Consider the following 19,500-nt stretch of genomic DNA (forward strand, 5'->3'; position numbering starts at 1 on the left):
GTCTGGTTTGTGTGATCCCTGACCCGTAATGATGGGGTGCTCAGGTGCTTGTGCTTGTGCCCCAATGTCTCCCTAGTCTCAGAAACACTGTCTCTAACAACCACTCCCCAGCCCAAGGGCGCTGTGCCTAGCAGTTATTCATGCGTGGGCCTCAGCATGACCCTTATCTCTCTCCCTGGTACAGCTACACAGAGCTGGGCTGCTCAGACCCCTGCCCTCGGATCAGGTCTCTGGAAGCCTCCCAATTCCTTGGTTGTGAGAAAGCTTTCCTTTGTTGCAGAGCATTCTCATGTCAAGACAGAGGGAGAGGGGCATCCTTGACCAGCCCAAGAACTCTTCCTCTTGCCAGACTTCAAAGATCCATCCCCCTCCCTGTCCTGTATACTCCCTGTACTTTCCCATCCATAGCTCCCAAAGACACCTGCATCTTTGGATTACCTCATCAGTGTTCCTCGCATTTCTTTCCCATGCTCTTTTCTATACAAACCCTAGCTCAACCCCTGATAGGGGCTGCTTGATTTGGATGTGCATACCCCCTGGCAGCTGCGTGCTAATAAAGTCTACATCTTAAATCATGTCTGGGTCTCACTCGCTGATTTCTCAGTACAACAATGGCAGCATGGGTACTTCAGTGGACTTTCTAATGGGACTTGGCATTTGGTCATTTTGTTTTCATTGGTTTTGCCCTCCAGTTTCCTCACCAGGTTCCCAGGTCTTTCCCATCAAGGCATAGCTCAGCTCTCCTTTTCTCCCCTCATCACCTGGGGGAGTTTGTCCCTTTTCCTGAGGAACCTGTGATGAAATACAGCCTTTTCTCCAATTGGTCTGTGTCCTGTGGTTCCTCCTTGACTACTTTTCAGAGTCGTCTGACCTCCAAGGCCTCCCTACCCTCAGGGTCTGACAGTAGTACCAGTTCAAAGTCAGTGGGTCTTTGTGGAGGAGGAGGAGGAGGAGGAGGTGGAGGGGTTTGTGTGTGTGAGCGTGTGTGTGTGCGTGCGTGCGAGCGAGTGTGTTCTTGCCCTGGCTTGGGGACACAGACATTTTCTTGCAGAGTGAAGGACGTTCTCTCTTTTCTTGCCAATGACCCAAGGGAGGGTATGAATGTTGGGGGCAAAAGGTTGCTCCAAGGGGCTGCTCAAGGAAGGCAGCCCCAGATGTGACATCATTATGTCTGTGCTCAGTAAGCTGGCAGCTGGGCCAGGGTGCTCAAGACTCAAGGCTGAGGCTCAGCTCAGCTCTCTTGGGGTGAATACAGATGTGGCAGGAGGGTGGCTCCATGTCTTACAAGTTTCCAGGGTACCTTTTGGTCTGGGTCAGATAAAACCAGTGGTGAAAGGTAGTGGTGCCATGGCCACTTTTCCCACCAGTTCTGTCTTGTGTCCCAGAGCTGATCCACTGTCCAAAAAACAAGAAGACATCTTCTCCCTAACCTCTCTCTTTTTTTTCTCCAGCCAAAGACAAGGTTTATTAGAACATCCACCATATTGGCCAGACTCTTAAGGAGTCTGAACATTACTGAGCTATTGGCTAGATTTTAAGAATCTGAGCCCCTAACCTCTCTTTCAAAATTGTCAAATCATCGAGCCACTGGAGCATAAGATGGGCTAGAAGGATGCCAGTGATGACAAGGGCCTCCACTAGGGGACTCAGATGCCAGCCTGGGCAGTGGGGAGCCCCACATCCCATCTCTGCTGTCCAAGGAAACGAGGACCGCATGGATAGCACCAGGCTGCCCTTGCCACCAGTAGCCCCAGAGGTCTTGTAAGTTGTTGAACACTGACAGAGGAAGTGATATCCCTTCATATCTACCATGTCTTCACCAAGGTGAGGGTGTAGACCACTCAGGTCATGTGCTTTTCCTCTCCTAATGGCACTTTCCAAGCCTGAGAGTCTTTGTTGCCCACTCCCACCCCCCCAAATGTTAGGCAAGTCTAGTAGAAGGGAGCCACCCTGGAGGTTGCCCATTATTTCATCTTTCAGAGTCAGGAGGGCCTTAGGGAACAAAAAGGGAGAGGGCCCTTCCTATGCAAATCTCCTGAAGCCATCCGATTGCAACACTTTTGGAAAGAACCAGTCTTCAGATTTCCCCTGCTCTCACCACTTTTTGCTTGGTGGGAGCTGCCCTGCTCCCCTATGGTGAGGGCACCTAGTTGGGATGGACCTAGCTATAAAGGAGGCATGTTTGGGGCTCAGGAGAGGTCTTGTCTCTTCTGGAGACACATGGGAAGAATATCGGCCCGACAGAACGGCTACCAGTGGACACGTGATGTGGCTAGAGGGCAGAGCACTGAGCCCGGAGTCAGGAAGATCTGCAATCTAGCCTCAGGTACTTACTGGCTAGGTAACCCTGGGCTAATCACTTAACCCCTGTCTGCCTCAGTTTTCTCTGCTGTAACATGGGGATGATAAGAACCCCTGCCTGGTTATTGTGAAGATCAAATGAAATGATATATGTAAAGTATTTTGGCAAAAAACTGCCCTGGGGACTGTGGCTGCCCTTGTGTGGCCCCCAGGCAGTCCAGATCGGCCCTTGTATTGATGGTTCCCATTAAGGTGGAAAAAAAAGCAGGAAGAAGTCAGCCAGGCAGAGAAGCCAGGTCTCTTGCTGCCCAAGCCTCATGGATGAAGTTTTAGTCACTGGCTCCCTTCTAGGGTGAGACCAAGATCCCCCTGTGAATTGAGGATGAATGTAACCCTGAGCCGTTATCCTGTTCTGGCCCGCCCACCAGCCTGGCAGAGACCCGGAAGAAACTAGAGCACCTTGCCATTGCAGGCAGCTTCCTGTGGAAAGTAAGAGATGCCCCACTGGCTTTCTCATCTGTCCCTTCTGCTGTGGCTGACTGGGTGTGGGCCCCAGGTTCCTGGGACCAGCTGGTGCTGTCTCCGTTTCTGTGACATACAAAGACAGTGGCTAGTAGCCAGTGCAGAGACCTCCATGCGGAAGGATCTGAGGCCCTGAAGGGAAGGAGGCCCAAGCAGCACGTGCTCGCACTGAGTCCAGCCAAGCAGACACTCGGCACCCCTTCTCCAAGTCCTTCCTTCTCGGTGAGATTGCTCACCAGCGACAGGTCACTCTTTGCTCTGGGATCCTGACTCAGGCATGGTGGCGAGTAGGGGTCCATTCTCACCTCTTTCTCCCTTGCCTGCCCAGGTCATTCAGAGACCACTTCCTGGCAAGTTCCCCTCTCTGGAACACAGCCAGGAAGCAAAGTAGTTGCTTGTGTGGCCCAGATGCTGCCAAGGTTCTGGTGGATGGTGGAGGAGCCTATGCCATCACGAGCTTCAGCTATTGTTTGCTTAATGTTTTGTTGATGCTTTTGAAACACTTTGCTGTCATTTCCCAATGCCTGTCCTCCAAGAGACCCTGCCTCTCTGGCAGAGAGTGACAGTTAAGCACAAAAAAAACTGCCCTAGGGACTGTGGCTGCTCTTACGAGACCCCTAACAGTCCAGACTGGCCCTAGAATTGCTCGCTGTTCTTATGTGTTGCTGTCATGTGTGCGTTGGCTTCCTGGCTCTGCATCTGTTCATTCCGGTCTTCCCAAGCTTCTCTGCATTTTTTATGTCCTTCATCTCTTACCACTGCACAGTCATCCATTGTTTTACGTTTCCATACAACAGTCTGGCCTGCTATTCCCCATTTGATGGACACCAGCTTTGCTCCCTCAGAACTGAAGCTGTAAATAGACTTTTTTTTTCTGTCCTTATTGGACACATCCTGTAGAGGGATCACTGGGTCCAAAGGTGTGACCCCTTTATGTGACTTTTCTCACAGAGTTCCAAGTTATTTTCCAGAAATACTGGACCAATTCACATCACCACCTGGGATTTCCTAACAGGCAGCGGGTCAGTGTAGACAGAGCTCATCTTAGAGTTAGGAACACCTGAGTTCATGTCTTCCCTCTAATACATCCTGGCTTTGGAAGGCCAGGCAAGCTCCGCCAGGATCTGGTGGCAGGGCTGTGGGTGGGGAGGAAGTCCTGGCTACAGGTCCCAGCAGCACTGTGTGGGCTGCTGAGGCTTTTCAAACTCTCACTGTTTCCCAGCAGTGCTGCAAGGCAATCTCTTGGAAATGGTTTTTAACTAAATTGTATTTTTTTGAAGGAACAAAATTGTATTTTTTCTCCTTCCCACCTCCTCCCCAAGATGAAAAAGAAAGAAAATCAAAATCCTTGTAACAAATGTGCAATGTCAAGCAGAACAGATTGCTCCATTGGCTACATCCACAGATGAAGGCCTCATTCTGCCCTCTGAGTCCCCCCCTACCTCCTTCAGGAGTGGGCAGAGTGCTGGGCCGGGGGGTCATTTCTAGAAACAGTTGGATACATAAAGATGATTGCATATGAAACCATGAATCTCTTTTCCTTATCACTTGTATATTCACCATATTACTTTCCAAATTGACTTTTTTTTATCTCTGTTTCCTTCCGGTTTTCTCTGTACACTTTGAAAAATGTTTCAATGGTCCTCCTCGTCTTTTCTTCTTTTCTATTAGACTTGCCTTTGCTAGCCCTCACCTCCCACTCCAATTACAAACTGAGAAGGGAAAACAAACCCCAAAACCCTCGTAACAAGGAATCCACCCAATGGTCATGGCCCCAGATGTGCTCTGGTTCTTTCTGCTCCTTATGTAAGGACGTGATTAGCACACCCCATTGGAGGTCCTCTAGAGATATGGCGGATCATAGGAAGGAAGAAAAGAGAGGAGAGGAAGGAACCAAGCATTTATATAGAGCCTGCTATGTCCCAGGCAAGGCGCCAAGATTTCACAAACATGATCTCACTGGATCCTCACAACAGTCCTGGGAGGTGGGGGCTACTCTGTCCCCCATTTTATAGACAAGATAACTTGAGGCAGACAAAGGTGAGGGGACTTGCCAAGGTCACAGAGCTATTTAGTGTCTGAGGCCAGATTGAACTCAGGTTTTCCTGCTCCCAGGCCCAGTACTCTGGGCCTAGCTGTCTCAATCCATTGGTCAGAATTTGTTAGTCTTTCAGAGTGGTTGGGCTTTAGCATGTGGCCAGTCTTGTAGAAAGGGTTCTCCTGGTTCTGCTCACTTCACTCTGCCCACTCCTTACATGTGTTCCCAGGATTCTCTGAAATCAGCCCTGTCTTTTCTTCCAGCAATGACATTCCTACACCGAAGTTTGGTTCCTAGGACTTGGCTTTTTCCTTGGTCCTTTTTATTGCTGCTTCAGGGTCAAGGGCTTAGTTTTCATCTTCCTAACCCCCTGCTCCCCAGTCTGCGAATGTGTCCCCGCATATGAGTTGGGCATATTTCTGCACCTGACTGTCCACTTCCTTGGTCTGTTTCAGAGAAGAGTGAGCTTCCTCTGGTGCTCAGTACCCCCCACCCCCACCCCGGCTCCTCCTACCTGTTTCTATCCTATACTCTTCTTTCCATGCACTCCAATCAGGACAGATAGCAAGTCCCTCCACCCAGTTCTTCTTCCTCCCTCCACATGAGTGTCTTTGTCCTCCTCCCCTCCCTGTGCCTCCTCAGGGCCTCCATTTTTCTCATTCCACTCCCTCAGTACCCTTTGAAGATATCCAAGGGCCAAAAGGATCCTGGTTTCTTCTCCCCTGGTAGAGTGTTAGCCCAACCTCATCATACTCAGAGAATTACTCAGAGAAATTTTCCTTTCTGAGTTTCTCTGGACTCTGCATTTGCATTTCAGAGTTTCTTCTTCCTCAGCTCTGGTCTTTTCATCAGGAATGCTTGACATTCCTCTCTTCCTTTCAAGCTCCATCTTTCCCCCTCTAGGAAGATAACTCAGCTTTGCTGGATGAGTCCTTCTTTGCTGTAAGCTGTCGTAGGTCGTACCTTTTGCCTTTGGGGTGTGGTATGCCAGGGTCCCTTCTTGGCATACAGTGTTGGTTTATAGTCCAGCTTGTCAGTGATCCTGACTGTATTTCCCTGGTTCTGGGTGCTTGCAGGATTTTGTCTTTGTTGTGGAAGCTCTGGATAATTACTGTGACATTCCTGGGCCTTTCCCTGTCGGAACTGAGTTTAGGAGGTAATCGGTGGGTTCTTTCTGCCTTCATTTTGCCCCCTGGATTAAAAAGAGACCTGGGTGGTTTTTATTTATCTATTTTATTTTGAACTAGAAGCTCCAGACTTTTGGTTTTTGAATAGTGGTTTTCAGGGAATGCAAAACACTCTCAAATTCTCTCCCCTTGCCCTGTCTTGGAGGTCAGTTTTGGCGGCAGAGACCTCACATGTTCTTCTCTTTTTTCAACTTCTGACTTTGTTCCAACAACTACTTGTCATCTCCTGGAGTTGCTGATTTCTCTTTGAACCCTAAAGGCATTCTGGTTTGCAGGGACTTTGTTCTTTGGAGTACATTGTCCACATCCTCCTGCAAACTGCTTATTCTCCTTCCAATTCTTTCCTCCAGAGCTTTTTGTTTGTTTCATTTCCCTTTTTCTCACTCCCTTCGTTTCTCTTAGGTATTCATGGAGTCCTTGTGGAAAACCCCCTTCTTTCCCTTTGTGTCTGCTTGCAGTTGGATCTAGTCCCTCTCTCTTCCAGGCTGGATTTTTGGGCATCTTGAGATTTGCACTAGTTTTTGATACTGGTTGAGCTCTTCTTTGCTTTTTCTTCTCCCTAGCTCTTGAACCCAGGCTTTGTTTGAGAGCCATGCCCTGCCCCTAACTGTACTTTTGCATTGGGCCCCACTTGGCCTCATGCTGGGTCACTTCAGTTCCCAGGGTTAGATAGTAAGGAGTTAGGGGCCTCTGCCTCCCCTCACATCAGAAAGGTTCAGAGTTCAAGTGCTGCATCTTCACAGAGTCTTTTGGGTATTATGGAGCCCTTTGGCAGTCAGTCTGCTAAAGCCAGTCAATCCCTTCTTTGAATCATGTTTTTAAATACATAAAATCAATAGAGTTCCAAAGGAAGTGGGTTCTATTAAAATATGAAGCAAAAAATAAGTTCCTGGGCATCAAGTTCAAAACTTCTGCTTAGTTATATCTCAGGCTAGAGTAGTAGGGCCATGGAAGCCTAAGGGCCTGGGCAGGCCTGTAGCACTGTAGTAGCTTATTAGATTTCTTGCTCAGCATTCCTTCTTAACTTTTTGATGGGAACTAGGCCCTCTGTCTCTGTTCCACTAGCTATCTTGGCTGCAAACCTTGAATTTGTATTTAATGTATCACTCTTTCCCTTCTTTTCAGAGTTGGAGAGCATCGTATAGAGTTTGCCACATAGTTGATATGTTGGCTAGTTTTGCTGAGTGGCTCTTTTCTCCCTTTTATTCTTTGTCATAGTGGATGACTGGGTAGACATGGAGTTGGGGTTAGAGTTAAAAAATGTGAAAAAGAAGTGTGTGCATCAACTGGGAAGCTAACACTTGGATAGAAGAGGCTTTCTTCTCCTTTGGGTTTGGGTCCATTGTGGTTTGGGTGTTTTACTGTGTTGGCTTTTCCTTCGTTACATGATTCAGTGGCAGAGGGGTGGAGGGGGGAGGAATCAGCTCCTGTATCAGGAACTGAAGGTAGCTTGATTGCCCATGGCCTCTGTCCCCTTGCTCTTGCACATAAAAGGACCTCATGTGGTTCCTGGTACACAGGGCATAGAGTTCTGCCCACCCTGGGTAGTAGGCTTAATGGAGCCATCGTGCAAATTCGCTTAACTTTCTTTGAAAACAGCCAGCTAGAGAGGTGGAGGGCTTACAGCAGATCTCCCACACTGTCCCAAAGAGTTGCCTTCTGGCTTTGTGAGGGCAGTAAGGCTAGATGTGGCACAGAACATTTGATCCACAGCCTATGGGGTTGCTCAGGGACCTGCCTGGGCCATTTTCACTGATGGACCCAAATTAGTGGGTCCACAAAGGGGAGGTTTGGTCAAATAGTTCTTAAGCCTTAACTGGATAAGGACCCTCCAATGATTAGCATCAGAGATGGGTTCCCTAACCAATTCTTTTCTTGTTCACTTTAGATTGAGAAACTGGCTGTCTGAGGGATCCAGCTTGCTGCCCTCTTTATGAGTGGGGTTGACACTGCTCTGTCTGCCAATGATGCCTGTGGTGGGCCAGTGCCCTAAGAATACTGCTGCCCCTGGATCTACTTTGATGGGAAGTTGTTTTAGAGCAAGCTGGTTAAGGCAGGAAGAGAACAGACAGCACTGATTAAGCTTTGTGATAGTCAGGTGACCCAGTAGTGGTTTTGTGATAGGGATGTGTCTGTAGGGGCAGAGGAAGGGCTTTGGAAAGTTGAGTAAGCCATATAAAATATTGTTCCAGAAGACAGACAGACCCTGGAAGCCTGGCATACAGAAAAAGTAGTAGGTAAATGTTTATGTTTATTAAGTTTAAAAAATATTACTGCATTTTGTTTAGCTGTGACAGATATTTCTCAAAAACTCTCCCAAACAAATCACATTTTCAATTTTAAAAAGTTCATTAATTCTTAACAGAAAGGAAATAATGGCAGGACCATCAGCCATTGTCTTTGATCCCATTTCTGTCTTGTCTCCTCTCCACATGGTTCTTCTGTACATTGGTGTATCATTCTGTTACCTATGCTGGCTCTAACCCCCTTTACTTTATACAAATGGTCTTGGGAGTCTCTTCATTCTTCGCACCAGCCATTCCTGTCTCCTTGGGCATGTATTTTTCCCCACTCATTTCTCATCACAAATAATGTTCCCGTGAATATTTTTGTATGTGGGGCCTCTTCTTGCTCTACCTCCTCTAGGTATGGGCCCAGTGTCTGAATATCTGGGGTAAAGAGGATGAACTTTTCCTTCATAATTTCGAATTGTCTTCCAAAATAGCCCAAGCATTTAGCAACTGCACCAGCTGTAAACCAACAGCCCCTCCAGTATCCACCTGAGTAGGGGGTCAGCAGAAGACTTGTTTAAATTTGCATTTCTCTTCATTATGAATAGCTATAAACAAGGTATTATTCACTTCATAATATTTTCAGGGGGTTATTGATGGATGGCTCACATTTCTTTTAAAAACTTGCTATGCCAAATTTGCATCTGCATCTCTTAAGTACAACTGTCAATCTTAGATGATCTTAGATGCCATCAATTTGAAAAGGCAGACTTCTTTTTCCATTTATATTTTTTAAAAAATTTATAAACATGTATTTTTCTCTACTATCCACCTCCTCATCATTGAAAAAGGAAGAAAAACAAAACCCTTATTCTTACAGATTTGAAAAGATTCCTTATGGAGCTTAGAAATGAGACTTTAATCAGAAAAACTTGCTGCAAAGCTTTTCCCCCTAGGTATCTGTCCCCCTTCTAATTTTGGCTGTATTGATTTTGTTTGTTCAAAGACTTTTTAATTTTGTGCAACCAAAATTGTTGACTTTATCTTCCATAACCCTCTCAGCAGATTGTTTGGTCATGAACCCTAAGTCCTGTTCATTGATCTGAAAGGTGATTTCTTCCCTGCTCCTTGAATTTCTTTGTGATAGAATATTTTATATCGTAGTCCAATACGCATTGGGCACTAATGTTGGCATATGGTGTGAAGTTTCATCTAAGCCTAATTGCTGCCAGTATGCTATCCAGTATGCCCAGCAGTTTTTGTCAAACAACACATCCTTCCTTGGGAATTGGGTCCATAGACCACAATACTGCTAGGTTTGTTTGCCTCTTTATGTATGCTGTGTGCCCAGTCTGTCCCCCCAGTCTGACCAACCTCTCTGTTTTTTGGTTATTTTTAACCAGTATCAACTCATTTTGATGATTACTACTTTGTAGTGTAGTTTGACACCTGGTGCTGCTAGGCCCTCTTCCTTCCCACTTTTTTTTCAATACTTCCCTTGAGATTCTTGACCTTTTGGTCCTCCAGATGAATTTTGTCATTTTTTCTAGCTCTATAAAGTAATCCTTTGGTAGTTTGATTGGTATCCCAATGAATAAGTAAATTATGTTAGGAAGTCTTGTCAACTTTCTTATACTGGCTTGACTTCCCTATGAATAATTAATATTTCTCCAACTCTTTAGCTCTGTCATTTCTGTAAAGAATATTTTGTAGATTCAATAAGGACAGACTGTTTATCTTTTATATGAGGAAATGTAAAACGTGTGTCTAGGATTGTTATTAGTGATTGGGTAGTTTGAAAGAAAGATTGGGGTGGAGCTGAGTATGATGTGATTCTTAAAAATAACCACGTAGGAAAAGGTAAAAAGAGTAATTATCCTATACAGATGAGGTGTGAGGAGAACTGACACAGAGGAATTAGATGAGGGAGGAAGGCTGGTAGTGCTGGAACCCCACTTTTTATTGGGAATAGGTTAAAGAGGGAACAATACTTTTATCTTTAACAATACATATATCTAGAAAGATATAAAAATGTTCTAAATTCAGAAAGAAATAAAAGGCTAAGGAAATGGGGGGAGGGGGTAGGGGATAAGGGAGGGATCTTTAAAGGGAACCCTACTCACATCAGAACTGGGTTAAAGAGAGAACAATATAAACATTTAGAAGGGAATAAAAGTCTTCTAAATTTATAAAAAATAAGAGAGGAAGGGAATAGGATAAGGGGGGGTGGTATAGAAGGATGTTTAGATTAATGGGGATGGGAGGATAAGGGAGGGATCTTTGGAGGGAGGGGGAGCTAGGTTAAGTAATAGCAAGGTAGCAGGTAGAAGTAAAGTAGAGGAGTCAGGAGTGACAGCAAATAAGAGATACATACAAACATAAAATAAAGATCAGGAGTCGAATTTCTTAGGGAAAAAAGCAGGGGTAGTAGTTACGATCTCAGACAAAGTTAAGGCTAAAATAGATTTAATCAAAAGAGAAAAATAGGGAAAGTACACCATTTATCAGCCAGATTAATCAATATTGTTTTAGACTATTTAAAATAACTCGACAGTATAAGGTTGGAAAATGGCTGTGGTGCAGGAAAGAACGAGTGGGTGGACTTAGAAAAATACAGAATAGACTTGGACTTACCAAGGAAGACGTTATCCACCGTCAGAGAAACAGAGGACAGACAAGTATAGTACAGCCTTACATAGATGTGTATGAATGTATATGTCTACATATAAGCGTGATTATAGATATCTAAGTATATGTATGTGTCTGTAAGTGTATGTATGTATATATGTACGTATATGTGTTTGCACGTATATATGTATGCATGTGCATATATGTGTATGTATATTATGTATATATAAATCTGTCCTCAATTAATTGTAGCCTGGGGGGGGGGAGGAAAGGGGACAAAAGAGCAAAGTAAAAAGTGCACAGCAGAGAACAAACGAAAACTTACAAGGAAGCAAAGAGAAGCCCGGCAGCTCAGAACACAATGTGCAGTATTTATCAATAGGCTTTCTCGAAACAGAAATTGATTGCTGTCTATTTTGCAGCCTCTCTTATGCTCTGCTGTGCACATGGCAATGCTTCCCCCCCCCCATTTTGTGTTGAAGTTTAAAATAAATTAATTTTTAACAAAATATTTTGTAGCTGTGTTCAGATTGTTCCTGTGTTTATTTTGGTAGGTAGACTCCCAAGTATTTGTGGAATTATTTGGTAGATATTTGAATATTGTTTTCCCATCTCTTCCTTCTAGGGTTTGTTGGTAAAACACAGAAATGTGCACGAACTATTTATAAGATCTGATTCTCTATCCTGCCACTTTGCTAATGTTATTCATTGTTTCAGTTGAGTTTTAAGTTGACTCTCGATTCTGACAGTAAACTGCCATCTTATGGTCCAGAAGTGATTGTTTTGTTTCTCCTCTGCCTCTACTTAGGCAATACCTTCCCCTTCTCTTCCTCACCATAACATGTTGAGTTCACCTCTCTATCTTGTCTTTCAGAGAGTGGCAGTGATGAGGAGTGTCTAATCTTTCTTTTCTCTTTGTATTCCCAGGGCTTTGTTTGTTGGAAGTCTCTAGACATCTTAAACTTTGCACGTTCCACAGGGAACTCGCTATCATTCCCTCTTACTGTGGAGGGCACATCCAGCCCTCCCAGCCCCGCAGTGTCATAACCTTGTCATACTTGACTCCTCACTCTCCTTCACTCCACAGTCAATAGTCAGTATATGTTTATTTATTTATTTTGGTGAGGCAATGGGGGTTAAGTGCCTTGCCCAGGGTCACACAGCTAGTGTCAAGTGTCTGAGTCCGGATTTGAACTCAGGTCTTCCTGATTCCAAGGCAGGAGCTCTATCTACTGCGCCACCTGGCCTCAAGCTACCTTTCCAGCCTCACTATATAATCTTCCTGTCTTTCCTGTGCCTCTCTATCCTCACAAGTGATGTTGCATCTGCCATATCTATGCCTTTGCATGGGAGGACACTGCTCCCTGTTTGCTTGTGCTCGTTCTGTTCTTTTGGGGGGTTTCCCCCTGTGATTCTACTTGGGATTATTGCAGAACTATTTCCTTCTTTGGGGATTTTATCTTAATCCCTACGATTTCTGCACAATGCCAAGACTTTTCTTCTTTACTCATGTCTGCTTGGGAAGTCTCATCTCGGACAACCTCGTTGTTGTTTCTGTGTTTCTTAGAGTTATTGTCGATCTGATCTCTCCATGCAGAACCTAAGTAGGAATGGACAGCTGCAAGAAGCCACAAACGTGGCTGATAATAGAGATCCTTAGTTGTGTCTCCTCTAGCAGACTCAGTCTAGGACACTGATGTATAGATAGCTAACATGGTTAGCATGGCTGAGCCAGAGTTCCCAATCTCTGTCCCCTGTGCCCTCTACTAGTCTTAGGATGGGGTACCTGAAGTAGGATTGCTGGCTCCAAACCATGCCACCTACATTCTGGGATGTCACCCCCACTTCCTCCACAGAGGAACTTGAACTCAGCTCCTGGAACCCTCCTGGGCTTGGAGAAGTGATCTCTTGCCTTATCTTACCTAGAACCAGAACTATATTCCCAGCCACCATTTCCAAACCATACAGTCCCTTCCATCGCTTCTAGCAGATTGCCTCTTCTGACATCCCCATTCTATCACTGATTAGGGATTCAGTTTCTTCCTGTCTCCTAACTGCTTCCTTTCTCCCTGCAAACACACCTATGTCTCCCCTATCTTCAAAAACCCCTCCATTGATCTGTCTGACTTTGCTAACTCTCATCCCATGTCTCTCCTGCCTGTTGTGGCAAAACTTGAGAAGGTTGTACAATAGGTGCCTCCATTTCCTTTCCTTTCACTTTCTTCTTAACTCTCTATGGTTTGACCTCCTCACTCCATCAAAATTGCTTTCTCCAAAGTGACCACTGATCTTTTCTTTTTTCAGCTTTTATGATTATTTTTAAAATTAAATTTTCTTTCAAATAAAGATCCAACTTCTCTCTCTCTTTCACATGCCTCCCCCCAACACCATTGAGAAAGTAAGAAAAGCAAAATCTCCTGTTACAAACATGAATAGTCAAGCAAAACAAATTCTGAAATTGGTCATGTGCAAAATAAAAATTTGTTTCAGTCTATACTCTGAGTCCATCATATCTCTCTGGCTGTGGGTAGCATGTTTCCATCACGAGTCCACTGGAATTGTGGCTGGTCTTTGTGTTGATCTGAGTTCCCAAATCTTTCAAGGTTATTTGTCTTTATAGTATTGCTGTTATTTTATGACTTATTCTCCTGGTACTGCTCACTTCCCTCTGTATCAGTTCGTACTAGTCTTCTAAGGTTGCTTTGAAATTGGCCTGTTCTTCATTTCTTACAGCATAATAGTAAGTCCACCACATTCATATAGCACAACTTGTTCAGCCATTCCCCAGTTGATGGGTGCCCCCTCACATTGCGCTGCTAGAACTGTTTTTGTACAGATTAGTACTTGTCCTCTTTCTTTGATCTCGTCGGTGTCTCAATCTGGTAGGGAGTAGAGCTGGGTCCAAAGGTTTAATAAGCTTCTGGAGCTTAGTTCCAAATTGCCTTCCAGAATGGTTGGGGCGTGGAGTTCACAGCTCCATCAACAGTGCATTCGTGTACCCAGGCATATTGGAGGTCTAGTTTGGTGTCCCTAGAACAGTCCCCTGCAACATTTATCATTTTCCTGATGGGTGTGAGGTAGAACCTCGGAGTTGTTCTAACTTACACGTTCCTATTTAGTAGTGATTTACAGTATTTTTTTCACATAGCTATTTGATTACTTGGATTTCTTTCCCTGAAAGCTTCCTGTTCATTCCCTTTGCCCTCTAATCAATTGAGGAATGACACTCTTTCTTAGACATTTGAGCTCATTCCCTTTCTACCTTGGAGATTGGACCTTTATCAGACAGACTCACTGCAGAGGTTTCCCCCTCCATTTGCCTGCTTCTTTTTCACTTTTTCTTGCATTGATTTTCTTCCTGCAAAAATCGTCCCATTTTATAGAATCAGAATCGTCCATTTGACCTTCTTTCATCATTTCCATTCCTTGCTTGGTCATAAATTCTTTCCCTTTCCATAGATCTGCCAGGGAATTGTGTCCTTGCTCTTCTGATCTGTTTCTGATATCGCCTTTGCATCTAATTGCATGAATTCCTGTGGAGTTTATCTTGGTGTATGGTGTCAGATGCTGGTCTAGACAGAATTTTTGCCAGACTGCTTTCTAGTTTTCCTAAGACTTTCGACTAAATACAGAGTTCATGCTCCAATAGCTGGGATCGCTGTGTTTCTTGAATACCAGGCTACTCTTTTCATTTGCTTCTGTATATTATGTCCCTGATCTGTTCTAGGGAGCAACCTCTTTCTTAGCCAGTATTAAATTGTTTTGGTGATTACTACTACTTTGCAGTATAGTTTGAGATCTGCTATGGCTAGGCCTCCTTCTCTCCCATTTTTTTTTCATTAATTCCCTTGAAATTTTTAACCTTTTGTTTCCCAGATGAATTTTGTTGGGGTTTTTTCCCCTAGCTCTATAAAAATAAACCTCTGGTAGTTTGGGGATGATACTGAATAAGTAAATTAATTTAGGAAGACTGCCATTTTTTTTTAATATTGGCATATCCTACCCATAAACAATTACTATTTCTCCAACTATTTAGATCTGTCATTATTTCTGCAAAGACTGTTTTGTAATTGTGTTCATATAGTTTCTGTTGGTGTCTTGGCAGGTAGACCCCCAAATATTTTGTGTTTTCTATAGTTTTTTTTTTTTAATGGAATCCCTCTATCTCTTCCTACTGGATTTCATTGGCAATATCCATAAATGCTAATGACTTGTGTGGGTTTGTTTTTATTTACTGCTAATTTGTTGAAGTTGTTTATTGTTTCAATTAGTTTTTTAGTTGACTTGGGCTTTTCTTAGTAAAACATCCTATCATCTGCAAAAAACCCCCAATAACTTTGTTTCCTTTTTCTTATGCTTATTCCCTCCATTTCTCTTTCTTTTCTTATTGCTATAGTGCACATTTCTAGCACAATATTGAACAGTAATGATGATAATGGATATCCCTGATCCTCCTTGAAAAGCCTCTTTATCCTCATTACTGATAACACCAGCTCTTGATTTCATGGAAGATATGACTTCTCATATTAGGGAAAGATCCAGTTATTCTTAAGCTTTGTAGTGTTTTTCATAGGCATGGCTGTTGCATCTTGCCAAAAGTCTTGATAGAATCATGATTTTGGTTGTTCTTGCCACCATGAATCTGGTCAGTTCTCCTCATAGTGAATCAGCCCTGCACTCCTGGTATAAATCCTACCTGGCTGTCAGAAAGAATCTGTGTGATGTGTTGCTGTGATTCCAAGGATTTCCCCTTTTTTGTCTTTCTCATTTATAAGGCACATTTCTAGTTGGAATGAAGTGATGAAGGGGAGCTGGGGTCATACACCTCTCACTTGGCCATCTTGTTGGAGCTTTCTGTCTCATCCAAGGCCACCTCTTCTTTCTCACCCAGGTCATTGCTCCAGTTGGAGCAGTCTAGTTGAATTGTCACTTATGGAGATTCAAAGGGTCAAAGGCAAATGTTTAGATGGCTGGTGAAGGCCCTTTCTGAGCCTTCATCATACCTGTTGACACCCTCTGTCACTGTCGGACTCCAGTGATCCTGCAACACAGAGGGGCCGGGCCTTCTGCTGCTTTTTCTGTTGCGATTTTCTTGGGTGGGTGGGTGTGGGGTGTTCTTCCCTTTTACTCACTTTTTGTTATTGTTTATTCTTGTCCTATATTTGTTACAGTCCTTACTGTTTCAAAGTGATGATGAGGAGCTAGGCCTCTCAGCCTTTTTGCTAAAAGTCTGCTAGTTTGATTTTTTTTAATTCAATTTTTTTTCAATTAACCAAAATCCATCTTTCCTCTTTCCCCCATTCCCATCCCATTGTGAAAAGGAAGGGAGACCAAACCCTTGTAACAAATATCAGTCAGGCAAAACAAACTTGGGGCCATGTCCAAAAATATATATCTCAGTCTATGCTCTGAGCCCTTCACCTCTCTGTCATCATGAGGCCCTAGCTAGATTTGTTTACAATCCCATGCTAAGTAGAGGCCTGAGTTACTCATTCTCTCTGTCTGGGAAAGTAATTGAATGGTGAGACTACTTGAAGCATTAGCCCATGTTGGACATGCATAAATTGTTGAGTTCTTCCCCTTGTCCCTTGACTTCTGAACATTGGGTCAGCCCCAAATTGGACATAGTAGGTATTTGGTAAATCTCAGCCTATGATTTGTTGGCCGTTCATAGCAGCGAGTCAGAATTGGTGTGATGGATTTGATGGGGTGCTTGGGTGCCTGTGCTTGGACCCCAGTTTCTCCCTGGCCTCAGAAACACTATCTTGACAGTTTCCCTCCAGCCTAAGGACCCTATCTCTGGCAATAATAACTGACGAATGGGCCCGGGGAGGCGAACTCTCTCTCCCTGTCACAAGAACAAGCTGATCATGGTAGAATTGCCCTTGTTACAGACATAACAGACCAAAAATATACCCTCCCCACCCCCCGTTTCCAGTAGTGAATGACACCTATGACTAATATTGTATGTTATTATCTAATTAGCATACTTGGCACACAATCCATTGCTTTTCCTGTATAAGCTTTAACATCATTCCTGTTAGGTTGCAAGTTCCCTAAGGAGCTCTGCATACCATGGCAGGTTCTTTGAGAATCCTTACCAGTTGTATAGTATAACAATAAATCTTTGCCACCTTGACTTAAAGAATTCTTGAGTCTGTGAATTCATTTCAGACCACCCTGTCCTGTACTCCAGTCCCTGTGGGGTCTAAACCTCTCAGACTGCAACAGATTTTCTCTTCTTTGTTTACAGACTGAACAGGCAACTAAAGTAGAAAAGATGAGACAAGAGTATTCTGGAAGGAATCTAGCTGAATGCCCAGTTGCAGCCTCCCTCATTGTTACCCACAGGGTCCACCCCTCGTTTGACTTCCCCCAGCCTTTACTTCCACATCACCTGCTCTGTCCCCCTCATGACTGCTGTTTCCTAGCATTGCCATTTTTTAGCTTTCCTTGTTCTTCTCTAAGACTCTCTCCTTAGCATTTAAAGCCCTTTATACCCTAGCCCCTTCTTACCTTTCTAGTCTTCTTGTGATCCAGTGACATTGTCCTCCTGGCTTTTCCTCAAACACAACCAACATTTCATCTTTAGACTCTGTATTTTAAGTGGCTGCTCCCTCTAGAATCCTCCCCCCACATCACCATCTCCTGGCTTCCTTCAAATCCCAGATAAAATCCTGCCTTTCCCAAGAAGCATTTCCTGATCCCCCTTAACACTAGTGTCTCCCCTTTGTTGATTACCCCCAAGTTCTCCTTTCTGACATCTTATTTGGACATAGTTATTTGCATGTTGTCTCCCTTGTTTGAATGGGAACTCCTTGAAGGCAGGGAGCATATTTTTCCCTTTCTTCATATCTTCCTCATTTAGTATCTGGTATGTAGTAAGTGCTTAATCGATGCTGCTTAAGTCATTGCCTTCTTCCTGTCCAGCTTTCCATCCAATCCCACCACAAGGAAAGCAGTTGCAGATCACCGTGATGGTGGCCTGGCGGCAGACACTCCAAGGGCTAAGGTTCCTTTGGCATGAAGGTGGTTCCTATTGGTAGGTCAGTGAAAGGGTATGTCTAGAAGCCAAACCATGGCGATGATAGTGGGGACGTCCAGAGGGGAATGCAGAGTGATGGAGCCCAGCTCATGTGGGTGGAGAAGTGGGGAGCTCCTAGTTTGGGAAGTGACTTTCAAAATGCTTCCCCTTGTTCCTGCTTCACCAGTTCTTTCTGGAAGAGAGCTTCCTACACAGTTCAAAAAGCCACTGGGCATCTGATGTTTGCAAGGAAAGGTTAGCTCAGGGCTTGAGGTGGTCTCTGACCTCTGTGTCCTTGAACGGGTCTCCTTCTGTGACCATCTAGCACTCCTACGGTCCCCTCATCAGCCTTGCTGCATGATGGGAGACCCTGTTTATCTTTAACCAGGTCTCCCTTCCTGCAGGTGTGGACAGTTCCCAGTTGGCAAGTTCTCCAAAGGCCAGAAGAGAATAAATGTGCCTTTTAGGTGCTCCCCGGCCCCCAGGGTTGCTGTGGTTATAACATAAGCAGCTTTGGTCACCTGTCTAGGCCAGGGTTCCTTGGACCTTTGGAACTTGAATGAGAAGACAGCATTTCACAGTGTGACCTCTTTGCTCTGTTCTTTTCATCTGGGCTTGACAGAGTCAAGCTCAAGTCATAGTAGGCAGCTTCATAACATAGCCATGGCCCATTTTTAATCCCTTCCGATCAGCTCCTGGAGGGCGCACATCTGCCACCATCAGCATGGCTGTGCTCAAGGAACTCAGTTAAATTCAACAAACATTTCTTCCACACCTAGCTATATACAAGACTGTCAATGGCATGAGAGCTAAACAGTGAACATCAGCAGACTGGCCCTTGTGGGATGAAATTCTTTGACCAAAGCAAGTTTCAAAGCTGTCTATAAATAAAGGCTTTGGAGGGGCTTTGCTTCAGCAGAGAGAGTGCCCATACTGAAGAAATCATGGCTATTGCCAACTATCAAGTGATGCCCTCTGTGTGGGACAGCATTGGATTGTAGCTGCCCTGTTTCCAAGGCGTCTGCAACTGCAACCCTAGGGGTGCAGTTTCTTAGCTTTTGTGTCTTTCCAGAGTTCTCCAGATGGAAAGTCCAAGCCCAGTGAGTGCATCACTAGTCATCCCCAGTCCCAGGTAAACAGCAATCCCAACAGCCTGGATGAGGAGCCAGCCCTGTTCCAGGATACCTTACACAGAGACAGCAGCCAAGTGGCAGGAGAGGCTTCATCTGACTAAAGAAGCTGAGAATTATAGGCTTCTAAGAAAAATGCCCTTTCTTCATTCCAGGCTTAAATTAGAGGAAGGCATGAGCATACAACCTGGCCTCCTAGAATGGTCCCAGCCACCCTTTTCTTCTGGCCCTAGGTCCTGGGTGAGTTCTGGTCCAAGGTGGTTGCGAAACAAGCCTCACTGATTTCCCCTGGGCCCAAGGCCATTCTGTGAGTGCCATCAGAGAATCTCTCTCCATTGGCATTGGCTCCAGTTTAGAGTTTCTTTTCTCTCCAGGAGCTTTCTTCTGCTTAATGGACATGACACCCAGTTAAGGTTATCCAAAGTAGATGTTCCCAATT

General features: G+C 44.5%; 1 protein-coding gene across 1 annotated transcript; it reads left to right on the forward strand.

Moving 5' to 3' along the window:
* The first annotated feature begins 1,714 nt into the window (after positions 1-1,714).
* On the forward strand, positions 1,715-19,222 carry FAM120C (family with sequence similarity 120 member C). The gene is given in 12 exon segments (XM_078147893.1): positions 1,715-1,761; positions 2,730-2,790; positions 2,905-3,045; positions 7,937-8,146; positions 17,161-17,196; positions 17,198-17,251; positions 17,253-17,337; positions 17,838-17,886; positions 17,888-17,965; positions 18,336-18,387; positions 18,848-18,855; positions 19,006-19,222. Coding segments are annotated over 12 exon segments (1,038 nt in total).
* Positions 19,223-19,500: the final 278 nt, after the last annotated feature.

The sequence above is a fragment of the Phascolarctos cinereus genome, unplaced genomic scaffold (assembly GCF_003287225.1).
Source record: "Phascolarctos cinereus isolate Bilbo 61053 unplaced genomic scaffold, phaCin_HiC Scaffold_8;HRSCAF=390, whole genome shotgun sequence".
NCBI classification, from domain to species: domain Eukaryota; kingdom Metazoa; phylum Chordata; class Mammalia; order Diprotodontia; family Phascolarctidae; genus Phascolarctos; species Phascolarctos cinereus.